This window comes from Bubalus kerabau, chromosome 1 (assembly GCF_029407905.1).
Source record: "Bubalus kerabau isolate K-KA32 ecotype Philippines breed swamp buffalo chromosome 1, PCC_UOA_SB_1v2, whole genome shotgun sequence".
In the NCBI taxonomy this organism is placed as follows: domain Eukaryota; kingdom Metazoa; phylum Chordata; class Mammalia; order Artiodactyla; family Bovidae; genus Bubalus; species Bubalus kerabau.
In genome coordinates, this window is record NC_073624.1 from 154,353,725 (window position 1) to 154,373,340 (window position 19,616).

Genomic DNA, 19,616 nt, shown 5'->3' on the forward strand with positions numbered 1-19,616 from the left:
ATTTGTCAGCACAAGATAATATGCTGTTCTGCAGTGTGTTGAAATTTGGTATCAAACGTACTTGAGAGAACATATCGCTCTTAAATTAGAAAAAATTGTTAAAGTAATTTAAAAGTTGAATTCAAATTAGTCATTTGAAGTAACTCAGAAGCCCCTTGTGGTATGCTAGGGTTCTGTGGAACACAGTTTGAGAACCACTGGTCTAACACTTTCTTTGGACAGAGGAAATTGAGGTCCAGAAAGTGTAAATGGTGGGTTGGTTAAGGAACAGGAAATTGTGCCAAAGAAATGTTTACTTTCTAAAATTAGCTCTTCAAGTTTTATTTCTGGTTATAAAGTAATCATTTTATAAAAATACAGGGAAAATATATAGAAGGAAAGTTTAAAAAGCCACAAACTTACAGCTGAATGATGAACCAGTATCAGATCAGATCAGTTGCTCAGTCGTGTCCGACTCTTTGCGACTCCATGAATCGCAGCACGCCAGGCCTCCCTGTCCATCACCAACTCCCGGAGTTCACTCAGACTCATGTCCATCGAGTCAGTGATGCCATCCAGCCATCTCATCCTCTGTCGTCCCCTTCTCTTCTTGCTCCCAATCCCTCCCAGCATCAGAGTCTTTTCCAATGAGTCAACTCTTCGCATGAGGTGGCCAAAGTACTGAAGTTTCAGCTTTAGCATCATTCCTTCCAAAGAAATCCCAAGGCTGATCTCCTTCAGAATGGACTGGTTGGATCTCCTTGCAGTCCAAGGGACTCTCAAGAGTCTTCTCCAACACCACAGTTCAAAAGCATCAATTCTTCGGCGCTCCGCCTTCTTCACAGTCCAACTCTCACATCCATACATGACCACAGGAAAAACCATAGCCTTGACTAGACAAACCTTTGTTGGCAAAGTAATGTCTCTGCTTTTGAATATGCTATCTAGGTTGGTCATAACTTTCCTTCCAAGGAGTAAGCGCCTTTTAATTTCATGGCTGCAGTCACCATCTGTAGTGATTTTGGAGCCCAGAAAAATAAAGTCTGACACTGTTTCCACTGTTTCCCCATCTATTTCCCATGAAGTGATGGGACCAGATGCCACGATCTTCGTTTTCTGAATGTTGAGCTTTAAGCCAACTTTTTCACTCTCCACTTTCACTTTCATCAAGAGGCTTTTTAGTTCCTCTTTACTTTCTGCCATAAGGGTGGTGTCATCTGCATATCTGAGGTTATTGATATTTCTCCCGGCAATCTTGATTCCAGCTTGCGTTTCTTCCAGTCCAGTGTTTGTCATGATGTACTCTGCATATAAGTTAAATGTAACACTGTTAACATTTGAGCATGTAAGACATAAAAAAAAAAAAAAATTTTTTTTTTTTTTTTTTTCAAAATTGGGTTTCAGGCTGTTCATACACATGACCTGTGAACGATGTGAGGGTTCATCCGTGTGTAACTTGTAGTTGACTTTCCGTATCCAGAGTTCCTCTGCATCCTGGGATTCCGCCTGTGGCATATTGTGTAGTGCTGTAGTTCTTGCTATTGAAAAAATACCCAAGTGTAAGTGGACTCTGTGCAGTTCAAACCTGCACTGTGCCAGGGTCAACTGTATAGACTTGTATCCTTTTTTCCTCAACATTATACCCTGTGATTCCGTTTTCTTGAATAATGTGGTTTTCCAGTGATTACATAATATTTTTTCACAGATGCACTCTGATCGTGCCATTCTCTTTTTGGTTGACATATATTTATGTATTGTTTTCCACCATTTAATGTTAATAAGAAATGCTGGGATGAACTGCTTTGCCTATAAATCTTCTGTTTCATTGTCTTCACTATTTCCTTAATATAATTTCCAAAAGACTAAAATTACTGAGCTGTACTATAGGTCATTAAAAATAAGTTCTTCCCAGAAGCTCCTATCTGACCCTTCATCCATCTCCCACAGGAGTGTCTGGGGTGTGTTTCTCTCTTCATGTAGGAGGTGGAGGAGACATCAGATTGGGAGGGGGGCTCAATGGGAAAGAAGAGCATCTTGACCTAAGCCTGTCCATGCTTTGTCTTCACAGGCCGAATGCTTTTTGTGTGCTTAGACTGGTTCAGATGTGAGTAAATCTGGGATCTGCCTAGTGTCTGGGAAGTCCAGCTCACCTCTGAGTCCACATGTTGTTCCTGCCCCTGCAGGGAAGCTTCGCAGGCCCCCATGGGGGCAGGTCTTTCTCAACTGGGTGTCAGGTGGCCCCCAGAGGTGGCCAGGCTTGTGAAGGAGGTAGAGACAGGAACCCAAACCGTTTTCAGCTTTTCCTTTGCAGATTCAACCTTTTAAGCATACCTACACTTACCTGCAACGGCAATCGTTTTGCATTTTAATGACAAATCAAGTACGCTAACTTGCATTTGAAACGAAAGTGCCTTAAATGTCTCTGGCTGTCAGAATGAGATGTTAGGAGCTTGATGAAAAGCGAACAAAGAAGACAAAGTATGAAGCCTAGATACAGTGCAAAATGAAATAAAACCTTGTATGGCCTGTCAGAGGTGTCAGTTGATATTCATATCTAAAGCACATTATAGCATTACTTTGCAGCTCATAGCTTACTCATCTGTCTTTTTTAATTCATCACATTGGAGCCCACATCTTTTAAGTCTCGTGTGTCAACAATGGGAGAAATCTGTTAATTGACAAATGAGTGTCACAAATGTGAATTGGTGCCTTTACATCAGCGGCAGGTGTAGTCTCTTTTGTTTTTTGTTGGATCTATTATTGGCATAAGCCAGTGTAAGACATCTGTCTTTGTCGGAATGAGAAATGACAGGCCTTCTTGGCTGTCATTGTCTTAGTGCGTGCTCATTCTGTGAGATACTGTATAAAGATAAAATGTCAGTTAAAAGAATATGAAAAACTATCTGGAGGAAGTCCTTAAATTACTCAGAGAGGGGATCCGGGAATTGGGACTGGAATTGAAATCCGAGTGTTTCAGTTTGTATCTATCATACCTATTTAAAAATAATATTTCCTGAGTAACAGGATGAGGTTATCAGGCATTTAGGAGGATGTTATGTTGTGCTGGTATAATTAGCTTTATCAGGTGGGGAGAAAGTCTACCTTTGCAAGATATGAATTTATTTATTATCAGGTCATCTCTCAGACAAGCACAGAATTGTCTCAATAAAAACACTCCAGGTAGGATTCTGGGCATTGATTTGCATGTGTTTTGAAATATTGAAATTGTTCCCCTCCAATTTCTTTTTCGGTTATATTCCTATCTGAGACTGATGAGAAGCATAATGAAATAAAAAGCAGCAGTTGTAGAGTGATGAGACAATTAGCGGGGAGAAAACTGTTAGTTTCACAGAGCTCCTGGTGGGTTTAGAGATGCAAGCGAGTCTGGACACCTGAGGCTGTGTTGTTAACGCAAGTTATTGCTGGTAAGAGAGGGTGAGAGAAGAGGTGCAAGGTCTGACAGTGGAGGAATGCTCCTGCTTGCTCTTCTGTCGGCAGGAGCTAGGGACCCCCTGGGCATTTAGGGCTGGTAAGGACTGGGTGATCTCAGTCGAGCACGTCCTGGTTGTAGAAAGGCTGAACTCTTAAGGCATGTTTCCCAAACTTGAGTGTGTACACAAATCCTTGAGAGTCTTGTTACTACACAGTGTCTGATTTAGTAGGTCCGGCCCTGGGCCTGAGCCTCTGCATTTCTAACAGATTCCTAGGTGACAATGACCTGCTGTTTTGTAGACTCAGCTTGAATGTCAAAGAGTTCAGTTCATCTTCTCACAGACCATCTGGTGGGCTTCTGTAGACCGCGTGGAGCTCAGAGGAGAGACAGGGCTTCAGTGCTGGGATGAACTGGACTGGCCTGAATCATTTCTACATGAAAAAGTTCTTTTTCTGTAGAAATGTTTCCAGCCCCTTCAGAGGAGGCCCAGACTCATTGGTTTTTCTCGAGCTCTATGTGACTGGGGGACAGGACTCTGAGGCCAAGGTCCCCTGTCTTCTCTGCAGGGGTCAGCACTGTGTGTGTGTGGGCACGCTTGTGTGCACGCACTGTGCACATAGGCTCACTGTCGTGTGGTTGAGGAAGGGCACGGATTGAACCTTATGTGTGTGTTGACAGAACTTGTGTGTTTTTGTGTGCACCTTGTAGTGTTTTGGGGGCATGCAGCAGGCCTGAGTGTACACTTTTTGTGTGTGATATATAAACATACATGTAAACAACTGTATGTTTACATATCAGGCATGTACCAAACTATGGGAGGGGATGTGTGTATGAGAGTGAGTTTTCTCTGTGGAGTGATGGGACTCCTTAGCTGATAACTCATTTGAGTAATCAGATCGATGGGGTGTATGTAGGGAAAGAAATGGCAGGAGGATCTGCTGCTGGAGCTGCAGCCTGGTCCTTTGGTGGTGGTAGTCTCTGGTAAACATTTGTCTCCCAGGTTCCTCCTGGCCCACTGCCGTGGATGCTGACTACATTGTTTATTTTCAGATGGAATAGACTCCAGGCAAAGTCAGACAATCCTATTGGGATCTGGGGAAGTCCTCAAATTATCATTGGAGGATCAAAGAAGGGCAAATTACAGAGGGCTGGAGGACCAGACATTTGCCTCCCTTTTCTTTTCATTTGAGCTACAATCATGACTCAGAGCACAAAGCCACTTCTTTTCTTTGCATGTAAACTAATAACAAACTAATGAGTAATTGGGAGGATGAAACAGCTGTTTTTCTGAGGAACCTCAGAACCTTAGGAAAGCCGACCGCTCTTTTTCCAGTCTCTTCTCTCCTTTCCCCCAGGCCCCTGCCTTCTTCCTTTCAAATTCTATGTATTGCAGACCTCTTCCTGGCTGACCCTTAAATGCTCTGTTCTGGAGGAAATTTTAATTTTTTTTTTTTTTAATTGAAACAAGGCTTACCTGAAGGGAGTGCGGCAAGCCAGAGAGAAAGGAAGGGAAATAACCCATCTGAATAAAAAGAAGGCCCATAAGTTGCACCCCAACCCCCTTCGCGATAAATGAGAATGTTTTTGTCACATGGAGAGAGGCCCATGTTGCTTTCCATGTAGGTGCATTAGGGAAAAAGAAGTTGCCTGAGCACAGAGAGTGTATTTGTGTGTCTGTGCACATGTCTCCCCATTTGCCTTCTAAAAATGGGCAAGGCACGCACATGGATCTTGTGTTTATCCACACACACGTCTGTGCGCGCAGACACAGGCCAGATCCGCACAGACATCTTTTTGTCCGCATGCTGGGGGACTAGGTACATAAGAAGACCGTTTTACGTGCCCGCTCTTGGTTTTTCATTGCTGGTTGTCACAGAGAATCTGAAACAGACAAAAATTTATTGGGTAGTATTTAGAAACATGTCGGTGGTAACGACTGCAGCTCTGATTTCAATTAACACCCACTAAATTTAGGCTAATGCAGTGCATTTGTAGACCTGTTGAATGTGCTTGGCATCACGTTGCAAAAATCTAAAGTGGCCACAGTTTAAAAAACATTTCAAACTGACCGCCACTCCTGTGCTTACTCCCCTCCCCCGCCACTCTGGCGCAGGGTGGTGAGCTCCTCTGTGAACCAGAGAGCCTTCGAAAATCTCTTACTTTAGGTTTTTATAAAATGACCTTTCGATAGCAGAGAGCACAGTTAAAGTTTTAGCGTCCGATCTTGCTTAATGAAATACTACTTTGGAGTTCATAATTCATCATTTCTAACACCCTGCTCACCCCCTTTCATGGCTGTTTGGGTAAAAACAGCTGGAGAAGTGCTGCATTTTATGATTAAGGCACTAAAAGATTAGCCGTAGGCACTGCCCATCTACGGGGCTATGGAGTTCAGGCTGCTGACAGCAGATCTGTTTTGAATCGGAGTCAGATTAAAGTGAGTGAAAATCATTTGGGGGCTGAGGGCTCGAAAGGTCACACGTGTAATGAATTGTGGGTGCTTGCCTGGCTTCCCAGGCGAGAACCGTGAGCAATTATTAAATGCCATTGTGCATTGAGAAGGGTTGGTTGGTGGTGACTTTGAAACTTTCCAGAAGCAAGACTGCAAAAGGTAATAATAAGGCATTCGATGGGAGAGGATCTGGAGGGTGGTTGCCTTGTGTATTGGGCTTTATTTGGGGAGAGGTTTTTGTTCCCCTCTCGTCTTGCTCTGAGTCTTTAGTGATGCTCCTAGCAGTTCCGGAAGGTGGGGTCCTGCTTGGGTATCTTTTTTCTTTGACTAGTTAAGTTCCTTCAGCAGCTCCCTACATTTTCCAGGTGCCATGGGAACTGGTCGTTTTGCCTCAGCCCTCAACTGTTCTGTAGTCATTACCGTGTCTTTATGGACGGTCTCATTTTCATCCGTTGAAGCCGCCCCAGACTGCCTTGGCCAGCCGTGTGGGCATCAGGGACTGATAAAGAGTCCGCAGCTCTTTCCTCCTGAAGGTGAGGGCAGTTGCAGTGCCGTGGTGAGGTGGGACTGGACCCTACCCTACCCCCTCCCCAGTATTTCCCATCTCAGGTGCTGTGGCCGAGCTTGGTGGACAGACTCCATAAAGGTCCTTTGTCAGAGACAGGGAATGCCCCTCACTCCTGTGGAATGAACCCCTCTCATACTGGGCCTGGGTCTTTCCCACTTCTAAACCATCCCGCCCTTCGTGCCTTCTCCTGTTCTAGCATTTTGGAAACCCAGACGTAGATTTCTCTGGAAACATCTGCTCTGAAATGGAAAGCAAGGTGAAACACCAAACAGAAAACAAAATTTAAGTGACTAGGTTTACTGGGTGACTGTTTTTTCTTTTAATGGCTCAGTCAATTTGTTCAGTTACTGAATGCTTTCCCTGTGCCAATCAGAAGGCTAGGCATTAAAGATACCATGAGGACTGACAGCCCCAGAGAGGAGACAGTGTGGAGTCGGTGGTTACAGCCCACTGAAGTGATGCAGTGCTGAAGGTTGCAGGGCACTGAGCACGTGGAGGACGGGCAGTTGAGCCATCCTGGGGGTAGTGGAGGAAGGGCTCCTGGAGCGCTGTATGTCTGCGCTGTATCTGGAGAGATGAGCAGGATGAGCCATTTGGGAGGGCGAGGAAAGGTATTCTTGGCAGAAGAGACAGTGTGAGTAACAGCAGGGAAGGGTGGAACAGCTGGAGCTGAGGTTTGGCTCACCAAGGTTGTTGACTTCCCCACTTGCCATTTCTTGGGTGTGTGCTTGATTCTGTGAACATGTACTGAATACTTCTGTTATACAGTGTGCTATCCTGGGTGCTTGAGGTACATGAGGGGGTGAAGCAAAGACTTCTGCCTCTGTTTTTCCTTCTTTCTTTTCCTTCTAAGAGTTCCACTACCTTTTGCCTTCTTCCTTCTTGATAGGGAGATGTGACTAGTCAGAGTAATGAGAAAGAGGAGGGGGAGACAGACAGTGGCTGCTCCATCAAGTCTATAATGTGATGGGCTCCTGGAAGACATCACATCTGTGTTTGGATAAATTATGGGGACCAGAGGCAACTCTATAGCAGCCATCAAGGTTGCAGGTTCGTTACCTCCGTGGATTTGATATGGCTGTCTGGCACCTCCGTTGTCTGTTCTCCTTTCTAAGGTGCCTGCCACTTACTCATACTTAGGTACAAATAGCTGATAGCAGGGTGAAAAATCCCCAGGGAGTATCACATGTTACCTGTGATGAATCCTGATGCATCAAGGAGTAACTGTAGAGCATCAGGCATGTTGGACCAGGATGAGGATTTGTTTTTTAGGAAGGAATGGAAAGGTGCTTGGGGCATTCATAATAGCCCCAGAGAACTCTACATAAATGGTTGTTACTCTCCATCACACATAAATTCCATTTTTCCTAGTTGTCTTTAGGTAATTAGTTTTAGGGCAGAGATGGAGAGACAATTTATTGGCTGTGGCTCAAGGATGTAAAAAAAGACCCGTAGGAATCCAGCACCACCTTCGTTCCTGTGTGATCATTACACATAGGTGGTAAGACAGCCTTGGTCTCTATGCACAGAGATCCTTCTGGAAGGAAGTCTTCCAGTAGGTAGATGAGCTTCAAAAGACACCCATTGTGACCAAACACACACCTGAACCAGCGGGAGACTCTCCCCTGCCATGGCCCTACAAGTTCTGTGGCTTTGAGTTGGGTTGAATGTTCCTTTTGCTTTTGAGGTTATGCAGTTAAAGTGATAATTATTTCTTTTTGGTCCAGTGAACTTGGAGGAAAGGAAAGTTCTCCTCCTGTGGGTGGAGGCTTTCACAGAAGGTCTTTGGGGGAATGTTGGGCCTGAGGTTTGGGAGGGGGTAGGGTAGGGAGGATGAATGCCAAGCCCCAATAGGGGTGGGGTGGGGTGGGTTGGGGTGCGGTGGGGTGCGGTGCGGTGGGGTGGGTAGGTAGGGGCCAGCGTGCATTATCGGTCTGTGGCGCCCATCCAGCCTGTGGCCTCTCACACACAAAGCCTTGGTTCTGATTAATGGCATCCGTGTCTGGGAGGCATGGATTGTATTAGACCTTGTTTAAAAGTGCTCGCTATACATTGACTTCCCCTGGAAGTGCACCAAAATAGGATGAGAGGGAAAAAAAGGGAGCAAGAGAAAGAGCCTGCGTTTGGAAAGGGTAGAAAGGAAAGCTTTTTTCATAAATGCTTTCTGTGACTTTTTGTACTCTTCAAGGCTTTATCTCTACAGGGCTCCTACGGGAGAGCAAGGGGAAAAAGTGAAGACAGACGTCTTGGGAAAGAAAACACGTTTCCCTGCCAAAACTGGGAGATGGTGCTGGCTCTCTGGGCTTTTTAGAAACTCCAAGAAATCTGCTGACATTTTAAAGGGGGGGGAAAGAGGGAGATGATTTATGATGACATCACATGTTGCCCAAGCAGATCCTGCAAGAAGAAAATGGCTTTTATAGAGAGCATGTTGCAATAAAGAAACTGTGAGTCACTGGGGGAGCATCATCAATTGAAATGCCTTCAGTTATTTGCCTTATCTCTCCTGCTACCCCCACCGCCACCCCAACCAAAGGCCTTGGCAGCTCTTAGGGCCTTGCTGGAAATGGGTTGAGAGAGCCTGAACCCAGAGTGCCTGCTGCCTTCTGTCTCCCCAGCTTTCCTTTCTGATGACTCTGATTATGTCTGGCCTTGTTCTTGGCTCCCTGTAGGGTAATGTGGGTGTGCAGATGTTGAACCGATTGCCTGTGTGTGTGTTGGGGGTGTGCTGACCCTACGTATCAAGTGGTGGATGATGCAGAAGGATGGTGGGGTGAGAGAGCCGGTGACTGTCTCTTTTTAGGAGTAGCAGAACGATGCTGGACTTCGGTGGAGGGGTGAGGGTTGTCTCCATGCTTGTTCAAGGGAAGACCCTGGACACAGGCGCTGGAGTGAGGGGTCCAGCCTTGGGGGCCTGGGGATCATGGTAACGGCACTTGCACCCTCAGGCGAGGTTTGCAACCTGAGAGTTGTGTTGTGTGCTACGGCTAGTCACCTGCAGGGCACCTATCCTGGACCTTGGCAACATGCCAGAGTCCAAAAGACTTGTAGTCACTCCCCCTCCTCGCCCCCCCAACTCCTGGTTCTTCAATACACTTCTCCCCTTGATGGACATTTTCTTCCAGTTCCCTCAAGATGCCAGTACTATCTTCCTTCCTTTTTTTAAAATTATTATTTGTATTCGTTTGATTGCACCAGGTCTTAGCTGTGGCACACAGGATCCTTCGTTGCAGCTTTTAGTTGCAGAGTTTTTAGTTGTGGCATGCAGACTCTTAGCTGTGGCATGGGGGATCTAGTTCCCTGACCAGGGGTTGAACTCAGGGCCCCTGCACTGAAAATGCAGAGTCTTAATCCCTGGACCACCAGAGAAGTCCCTCCTGCCTTCCCTTTGCCACCGTCAAAACATTCTGAGGACCAGCTTGGGAACCCTTTCATATTAAGGGCTGTTTGACAGAATGGGTTCTTCTGCCATGCATTTATTTGCATTTTAGTGAGCATCAAAAGCTAAAGCTAAGGGACAGAAATGATCTTGAAGACATTCCAGCCTTCAGGAAGAGGGGCTGGGGGAGACCTTTGAGGTGTCAGAGGTGGTGGGGTGTAGAGCAGGTAGTTGGCTGCGCTGGTTGTGGTGTAGGTGGTGCCCTTTCTCCCCTTGAATAGTCTGCCTCCAGAGCACATGACGCTGGGGAAATCCTTCCCAGGGGAAGGAGCAATCACTGCCTGGTGATGGTGAGGAGACTGGCAGGTCCAGGCCAGGCCCTGCCCTGCTTTTCCACACCGGGAGAGGATTCAGTCCAGGCCTGGGGGATCTCTGAAGCCTGGGGGGATCTCTGAAGCCTGGGGTCTTCCCTGCTGAGCCACCAGCCCTGGCCCAGTGTGCATCAGTGGTACAAAGATGCTGCTTTTCTCCTGAGTAGGCTGGGTTGGTTTGTGAGCCCAGACATGCTCTCTGGCTTGAGCAGTGAAGTTGGCCCCATAGAGGAGAAGTGGCCTGATCATGATCTTGTTCTTGGTGTCTACTGGAGATGGGCATTTCCTAACTGCCTTTTTAACAACTGCAGATAGTGGTGGTAACAAATGATCCATCATCCCATTTCCTTCCTCCTGCCTTTATTGAGGTCTGGGGAACCAGCAGTAAGCAAGACACAGTCTCCACCTTCAAGAAGCTCATCGTAAGTCTCGAGGGTACTTTATTTCCTTCTGTTAAAGGTACCTAATTTCATCCAGAGACTTGCAGTTCACCCTGCATACATGGTGGGTGTTGGTGGGGGGAGTTGAACTTCTGCTCTGTGCCAGGCATTTGAAAACTTTTAGCTCCCCTGTAAGGTCATTTTTATTATCTCCCTTTTATCTTAAATAAAAATAAAAACAGGTGAGACCTGCTTATGGTCTCCCAGCTCCCGAGTTGCCGTCAGTGCTACAACTGGGCACTGTGTACCCCACGCCTGTGCTCCCTCGCACACCCAGCTCCAGATAATGGTACACATACTGCTTTGGGGTCTGCTGTTTTTCACTTAACATGTCAAAAGCATTTTTTCCCAGTGTTTCTATAGTATTCATGATAATCTTTTAAAATGACTACATGATTTTTCTCCCCATGGTGATGTACTCTAATGTAAACCAGTTCCTGGAATATTGAATGTTTATTTCTGATTTCTTTGATGTTGGAAATTGAGTGGGGAGTCCTGAGATTGCCCCTTCCACCCTTGGTTCCCCCAAAGGAGCAATAAGGCTGGCATAGATGGAGCCTGGGGTGGGGGTCTCCCCACAGGCTTGTTTGGGAGCCTGTTGCCCTCCCGCTAGTGAAGCTGCGTGGAAAGAGAACTTGGCTTCTTGTCCTGGATACTCTGGCTTCTGGCTCAAGCCAGACTTCCTCGCTGGGCCTTTCAGAGATCCCTAACTTCACCCTTTTCCCCTAGAAGATCCAAGACCATCCTGCCAGATTGGTTCCCTCTCTCACACCTACTTGCCCACCTTATTCCCTAGGTTCAGATCCATTCTCTTTACCAAGAATGCTCCCTGCCACCTCCTTCCCTGAGTCTTCTCTACGCAGCTCTGTCCAGCCTTTAGCCCTCAGCTCAACATCTGTAGCCTCTGGCTGGCCCCTCTGACAAAGTTGATTTTACCTCAAATCAACTTTCTGCAACCCCACCCTTTCCAACATGACACCAAATTATATGGTGTCACATGAATTCCTGTCTCCTCAAAACTGGGTAAAGAAGGAGGCAAGTGGGTCTCATATTCATGTTCCTGAATTCCTTCTACTCTTGTCTCACTTAATCCTCCTAAGAGCACTATGAGGTGGGGTTTGCTATCCCCACTTCACAGTGAGGGTAGATTAACACTATCCCAGGCAGGGTGAAAGAAAATGAATGCCCTGTAAGTAACACAATTCCCAGATAGTAAGAGACCATTTCTTTAACTTCATCCTCCTCCCCTTTAGTGATCAGCATAGACACATAGTGGGTGCTCATTAAATGCCTGGTGAGTTGAATTGTTGGACAGTTTCCTTTGTGGGGATGAAAATTCCTACCGTACACTGCTGAATCAGGAGGGAAAAATTGAGTCAGCTGTGCATGTGGTGTGTGCTTTTAATTTCAAACAGGGATCTCTGCAGTTTGGCAAGGGTCAGGCATTGACAAGAGGTGCAGAGGAGGGAAAAAACATCTTGAAGCTGCCTTCTGCCCTGAGTGAGAGCAAAGCCCCACATCTGTTCCTTGTCTGGGCCCCAGTTCCCCTCTCTAGCTGAGGTCCTAACTGTAGGCTGGGGGAGTGGGTGTGGCTAGACGTGAGAGTTGAATGATTTGAGCTGGGGCATTGAGGGCTCCGGGGGTATGATCTGCCATGTTGGTTGGGTGTCAGGTTGGGTGTAGCCAGCATGGGGTCTGGTCTGTGTGATAATTTTAGGGTTTGTACCTTCTGTTCTCCATGGTGGGCCAAAGGGGAGCTTTTTGACCATCACACATTTTGGGAAGGTTTGGAAGTGCTACAGGTCTTTCCTCTTGCTGTGACTTTGTTCTTCAATGTAAAACCACATGAGAGAACCCAATGAGGGGTGTATACCAAGTGGGGAGCTATACAAATGGTACATACCAAGATGGAGGTGAACTGCGGTGAATGTCAAGGTGAGGGGAACCAGGATTGTACACCAAAGGGGGGCCAATGTGAAGTTTTTTTGCTGGGACCAGGATAACATGCTCTGATGGAATTAAGAGGATGGCTGCAGAGGCTGTCAGTGCCATGGGAGCAGGCAGTGCTAGAGAGCTGAAGGAGTCATAGCAAGGGGCATTCTACAAAGAGATGACAGGCAGTGTGTGTTTGGAAGTGCCAAGTATCCAAGGTTAAATGCTTTCTTGGTGTCAGGATTTCTCAGAGCCTTCCATGCCAGTCTTGCATTGGAATCTCTAGGCTGTGGATGAGCAGGCTGCCCTTGAAGGTGAAGTTCCAGAGAGGTTGGGTTCAAATCTCAGCCCTGCTTTGGCTTCTGTGACACTGAGTACACTGTTCATCATTCTGTGGCTCTGATTCTTCATTTGTGGAAGGCTGGTTACAGGATTAAATGGGATGATGCTTGTAACTTAGTCTAGCATAGTGTCTGGCTTATGGTAATTGCTTGGTAAGTCTTGGCAACTGGTGTTATAATTGTGTCATCATGGTCATCTCACCAATGACCAAGGAGAATTTTCCCCTAGAGCAGTGGTTCTCAACGTGCATTCCTGGACCATCAGCATCATCTGGGAGTTCATTAGAAGGGCAGATTCTTGGGCTGTACCCCATTGAGTTTCAGATTCAGTATGTCTGGGTGATGCTGATGCTCCTGGTCTGGGGACCACGCTGAAGAACATCCCTTAGCACCCGCGTCCCATGTGATAGACTTTAGGATGTACAGTTACGTTGCCTGCTGCTTCTGCTGCACTGCCATCTCTCCTGGGTGGTTAGATGATGAATTCTTTTTGAAATTAAGGATTTTTGTGATCAGAGCAGGAAAACCTGGTGGCAGGGTGAAGCCTTATTTAGAGGGAGTAAGGCAGTGACTGTTTTTGCTTTTAAAGCTAGCCATGCTTGGCTGTGGAACAGACTGACCATGATAGCAGAGACCCTCTGTCAGGTAAGCATGGCACAAGGGCAGTTGGCCTTAGACCTTTTTGGAGGGTATAGAGTGGGACATAGCCCAAGCCCCTCCGTGTGCTACCATTTCACTTTGTAAGGCATCTTATTTTCTGGGAGGCTGCTCCCTTCAGTTGGATTGCAAGACTCCTCTATATGTGTGAATATGTGTGACACGGTACTCAATTCATTGGATAAACGTGGTCTTGAGAAATGGCCCTGAGTGTATGTACTGGTGTCATTTCCTATAAGAAATTGTTCCCGATTGTCTGTTGCTGGCCATGTGTGTCTCACTGCAGGACAGATGTTGCTTCACAGTGCTGTCTGCCAACCAGACTTGTGCTCACTGAGTGTGGAAGCTCATTCCTTTATCTCGAGCACAGCACCTGGCACACAGTTGTGTTCAAAAATCTCTCTTAAGAGGCTGTAAAAGTCCTCTGGGGATATCAGGGTAAGATCCCCATGTGTTTGATGGGGTCCTTGATGCCTAAAGCTCAGCTTCTCTGTACGTTGGAGCCAAATCAAATCTTGGAGACAGAATTTGGGTGGAGTAGAAGAGGATAGCTTTATTATTACTATGCTAGGCAAAGGGGAACCCAGTGGCCTTCTGCCTCAAAACTATGTGTCCGTACTTGGAGAGGATAGTGAGAAGTGTTATGGTAATGGTTCAAAGAGGGAGTGATCAGCTTGTGGACATTCTTCTGACGGATTGGTGGATGGGTAAGTAGGAGTCAGCATTATCGACCTTCAGGTTCCAACTGGCCCAGGGTCTACATAGTTGTGGGCAGCATACCATTGTTCACAGTTAACTTCTCCCACCTGGAGTGAGGTTTCAGTATCTGTGAAACAGCTCAAAGATATTGCTGTGTGTACCCTTTGATGGGGAATCAGGACCTTCCCCGAGGCTGCACTGTGACTGTTTGTTTCTCCCTGGTCTTGCATCTACTCCCTAATTAGCAACTGCCCATTGGAACTCAGGGAGGGTCATGAAGCCTGAATGAAGGCTGTTTCCTATAATCAATGAAATGGGGGACATGGAAGGGCTTTGTGCTCAGGAACCCCAAAGTGCCCTGCTCCATATCATCCTTGGACAGAAAGAGACCTCATGGGAGGGTGAAGTGGGCAGTTCTGGTTGGGTGCCTAGGGGGTGTGGCCCTGAAGATCCAGGAGGCTGTGCCTCTTAGGTTTTAAAATTCTGATCCTAAATGCTATATTTTTGTGTTTTCTGGGGAGTTGATCCTCCTGCCAGCTTCAAGTGGTCTGGGAATGACCACGGAGTGGGGGTAGTCTGACCACTGTCTGTGGGAGCCAAGGCCTAGGGGGAACGGGAGGACCCTGGAGACTTGGCGAATTGGCCTAATGAGAGACTAGGGGCCATTCTGGGGTAAGCCAGGTCTTCTCTGTCTTCCAGTTTCCCTAAATAGTATACATTTTGGGAACCTGGGACTGCTTCTGAGAGAGAACTGGATCACCAAGTCCTGGTCATTAGGCAAGTAGGGTAGTCTTTTTTCTAAAGAAACAGGCAAAGAGCTGATCATAGAAGCCCATTGTTTCAGGTAATTCATGGTTTGGTATCTGGGCTCCTTTGAAGTAAAACGAATCCAAAATATAAACCTTTCTTCTCATAATAGAATCCGCTTGTGTTATTTAAATCCTAGGGTTTTACATTACAATAGTCACCCATCAGGCTTGGAGAGAAATGGAACTTTCTTTGACAATACGGTGTGTAGTGTTCTTGCTGGCTTAAAATTAAACCTAATCGGGAGGTGTCACTGAAGCCTGTGCTGAGTAAATGATGGAGCATGAAATAAAATGATTTATACAACTTTCTTTTCCAATAGGCAGTGCTTTTTAATGTTTTTCTCCTTCTGAAAGAAGGCGTGGGTGTTGAAAGTGTTTTTTGATGATGTTTTTCTTAAGTGGTCCAAGACCACAGCATTCTGAGAACTGCCCACCCCCACCCTGCTGCTTTCCCACGTGGTTGACTCTCGCTTGAACTTTCTCAATTTGCAAGCATTAGAATGTTCTGACAACCTCAGAATTCTCAAATCTGGCCCATCACAATGGATATAGGAGCCCAGCCTTTTGGGAATTACTGGGGATCTGAATTTAAAGTGGTGTGTGAGTCAAGGCTTGTTCCTGCTTATTGGGTTTATGTTTCAAGACCATTGTGTTAGGGTTAAGTTGACTGGTTGTGATGTCCTCATGATAGATTAATTAAAAAAAAAAAATCACTGCTTGTGAACGTGGTCCCCAGATAGGAATAGATGTGTTTGCACATGTGTGGACCCAAGCTCAGGGAGGGAATATGTGTCATCAGTGCAGGGCGAGGGTGAGGGGTGGAACATGCTCTGCCTCCTACCTCAGTTCAGTTCAGTCGCTCAGTCGCGTCCAACTCTCTGCGACCCCATGAATCGCAGCACGCCAGGCCTCCCTGTCCATCACCAACTCCTGGAGTTCACTGAGACTCAGCGTCCATCGAGTCAGTGATGCCATCACGCCATCTCATCCTCTGTTGCCCCTTTCTCCTCCTGCCCCCAATCCCTCCCAGCATCAGTGTCTTTTCCAATGAGTCAACTCTTCGCATGAAGTGGCCAAAGTACTGGAGTTTCAGCTTTAGCATCAGTCCTTCCAAAGAAATCCCAGGACTGATCTCCTTCAGAATGGACTGGTTGGATCTCCTTGCAGTCCAAGGGACTCTCAAGAGTCTTCTCCAACACCACAGTTCAAAAGCATCAATTCTTCGGTGCTCAGCTTTCTTCACAGTCCAACTCTCACATCCATACACGACCATTGAAAAAACCATAGCCTTGACTAGACGGACCTTTGTTGGCAAAGTAATATCTCTGCTTTTCAATATGCTATCTAGGTTGGTCATAACTTTCCTTCCGAGGACTAAGCGTCTTTTAATTTCATGGCTAAAGTCACCATCTGCAGTGATTTTGGAGCCCCCAAAAATAAAGTCTGACACTGTTTCCACTGTTTCCCCATCTATTTCTCATGAAGTGGTGGGACCGGATGCCATGATCTTCGTTTTCTGAATTCAGCTTATCCAAAACGGATGGCATCCACCTCCTTCCCACGTTTGTTCTTGTCTCCTTTATCTCAGTTCCTGGTGGGTCACTTTCCTCCCAGTATCCTGGGTTCAACTCTCAGTTCATATTCCCAAACCTTTTAAGAATTGCTGAAGTGTCTCAGTTGCTCTGCTGCCCGTGTTTCTTCTCCCCTCCAGATCTTGTCGACAGAGCAGGGATGGTCTGGAGGCACCGTCTGATCAAAGTCTTTCACTGCTTGAAATCCAGGCCAGCTTCCTGTCCTACAGGGGGCTTTCCTAGCTTCATTGCTCGTTATCTAAGTTCTGGCCAGGGGCCTGACGGCCTTGTGTTTTCCCAGTTCTTGGTCTTTGTGTTGTCCTCTCTTGTATCAGTCTGTTAGGGCTGCTGTAATGGAATACCCCAGACTGAGTGGCTTATACAACGGATCTATTTTCTTACAGTTCTGGAGGCTAGAGGTCCAGAGTCAAGGCGTCGGCAGGGTTGATTTCTCCTGAGGCTCCTTGGCTGGTTTCTCCTTGTGTCTTTACGTGGTCTTCCATCTGTGTGTGTCTGTGTCCTCTTTATCGGAGGACACCAATCATACAGGATTAGGGTCTGTCCTAAAGACCTCATTTTAACTTTAAAGACCTTTAGTTAAAGGTCTTAAAGACCCCACCTCCAAATACAGTCCCATTCTGGAAGTATCACACCAGGAGGTGGTTAGGATCTCAACGTAGGGATTTTGGGGACCACAACTCAGCCCACAGTACCACTGTCCCGGGAAAACAGTTTCCTCTACCTGTCAAACACCTACATTTTCAAGACTTATGATTTGAGTGTCTCATCTCCGCAAAGTTCTCCCTAACTCTGTGCATCATGGCTCTGCTATCTCATGTGTCTCCAGGAGCCTCCCGCTTGAGCCAAGTCTTCGCATGCTGTGGCTGGCATGATGGCTGGGTTTCTGCATTCTCCTCTTGGGGACATGAGGCCTGTGTAACTCCTGGGGTCTTGCTGTCCCCACTGCGAGCGGTCCCTTTTGATGGAGCAGTGCCCGGTGTGTACTACATGTAGCTACGTGTATAATTCATAAGAGAGGACTCATGTCACCCAGGGCGTGCTGCTCATTTGCAAGAATTATGAGCTTTGACAGAACTCCCTGTCGTGCAGGCCTCCTTGTCACATTGGTGGTAATTACTATTCCTTTTCTAATTACTTATCTTATCCACAGTGGCCCCTTTCAGCTGCTGCAGAGGAGACGCCCCTGTCCTCTCATGCACGGGGAAGCTGGGTTACTGCCATCACTCTCCCGAGACCTTCTTTCCCTTTTCTCCTGTTTGTCTCCCTTTCCCCTTTCTCTGGTTTCTGAACCATGCCCCCTTTAAGAAACCAATTGATTTCTTTAAAAAAAAAAAACCCTCAAATTATTTATTTGGCTATGCTGAGACTTAGTTGTGGCACACAGGATCGTCAATCTTCGTTGAGGCATGTAGGACCTAGTTCCCCAAGCAGGAGTCAAACCTGTGCCCCCTGCATTGGGAGTGCAGAGCCTCAGCCATTGGGCCACCAGGGAGGTCCCACCCCTTTGATTTTTAGAGCGTTGTTCTGAAGGGCCAGAGGACAGCACAGTTGGTCCTTCAGCCTCAGCATGCCGTACCTCCCTCGGAACCGCCTGCCTTCACCTTGGGGAAGGCAGCCTCTCCCATGACGGCCTGCCCCGTGTCAGGTGGAGAAAAATAGCAAAGGGAACATCATATTTAAAGAATCTGAATGTGCTGAGTGGATGCTTTGCAAACCGAACCTCAGGCAAAAGGTCCTTGGTTCAGACTTGTGACTGATGTGGCTTTGTGTGCTGTTAACAACCAGTAAATTGAAGACCCAACCAGGCTGTATTTTTGCCTGTCACCAGAGGATCTCCAACCCTTTAACTATTTTAGTTTTAATATCTGATTTTACTTGGGTTCCCCTCTGGAGTTGCTTTTCTTTGTCCCGTATCGTGTTGTTGTTGTTTAGTCACAGAATAGTGTCCGACTCTTTTGCAACCCTGTGGACTGTAGCCTGCCAGGACTTCCCAGGCAAGCATACTGGAGCGGGTTACCATTTCCTCCTCCAGGGCATCTTCTCGACACAGGGATCAAACCTGTGTCTCCTGCAGTAGTAGGCAGATTCTTTATCCTTATCACATTACTATATTTAATTGACTGAATTAAGGAAGGTTTCTCTTTCAACTGCGATACTTAGCATTTTACATTCAAATGGCTGTAATACCTTTGGAGGGACCTGACTGATTTTGATGAAATCCTATCCATTATGAAAGGTGTTAATGTACACGTCAGGTTTTATTTAAATGTAGTCTGTGCCCTTGAAACAAAATGACAGAAGTGTCCAAAAGACCATTTTTTTTTTTCAGTAATGTATATGAGTTTCAGTGGAAATTGGTGCATTTTTATAAGGTATGGAGATCCTGTCCTGCCAGCATGGATTTCTGTGTAAAAGGAAGCTATTGCTGTGTGCCCAGTGTTGGGTGAAATAGATACAGGGCTGCTGGGCTTCAGTGACTGACATCAGCCCTCCTGATCATTGCAGTCCTCCACTGTTGCCCTCACTACCACTGCTTCCTCCTATGCATGTCTCCTGTGTTTGCCTGAAGCTTGCACGTATTTTCATATCTAGGCTTTCACCTTCAGCTTCTTTTCTGCTTCTTTTGCATCTCTCTTTGGTTGCATGCCTTCAGGGACCTCCTTCCAGGCATTTCTGGTTTACTTGAGTCCTGAGGGCTGCTTCCTGTAACAGACTGAGCTCTTACTGAGTCCTTACTTGCTTGGAACTTACATTTCAGTTGGGGCAGGGGATGGAGGGTGTGGCCAAGTAAAGAGTTAACTGATGTCATCATAGGGAATGTTTAGGTCCCTCTGAGGACATCTAAAATCATTCAACCTTGGGAGGAGGGGAGGGTATCAGGAAAGACATGCTGAAGGAGGTGTTATCTAGGTGAACTTGAAGAATCCACTCATTCATTCACTTGCTTTAGGGACCCCGTGATGG

The 19,616-nt window shown here is 46.6% G+C and overlaps 1 protein-coding gene across 11 annotated transcripts in view; it reads left to right on the forward strand.

The window, feature by feature from the left end:
* Positions 1 to 19,616, forward strand: part of LOC129620872 (leucine-rich melanocyte differentiation-associated protein-like) — a 226,982-nt gene that overhangs the window by 24,176 nt on the left and 183,190 nt on the right. For 2 of the 11 annotated variants that reach the window (XM_055536662.1, XM_055536695.1), the window contains one exon: positions 8,636 to 8,888. The exons of 8 other annotated variants lie outside the window; for them this stretch is intronic. In XM_055536662.1, the coding sequence (XP_055392637.1) occupies positions 8,636 to 8,795 (160 nt within the window). In that variant the 3' untranslated portion in view covers positions 8,796 to 8,888. Of the gene's footprint in view, positions 1 to 6,229; positions 6,398 to 8,635; positions 8,889 to 19,616 lie in introns of those variants that run through there. One more of the 11 variants, XR_008698827.1, reaches the window with a different exon arrangement.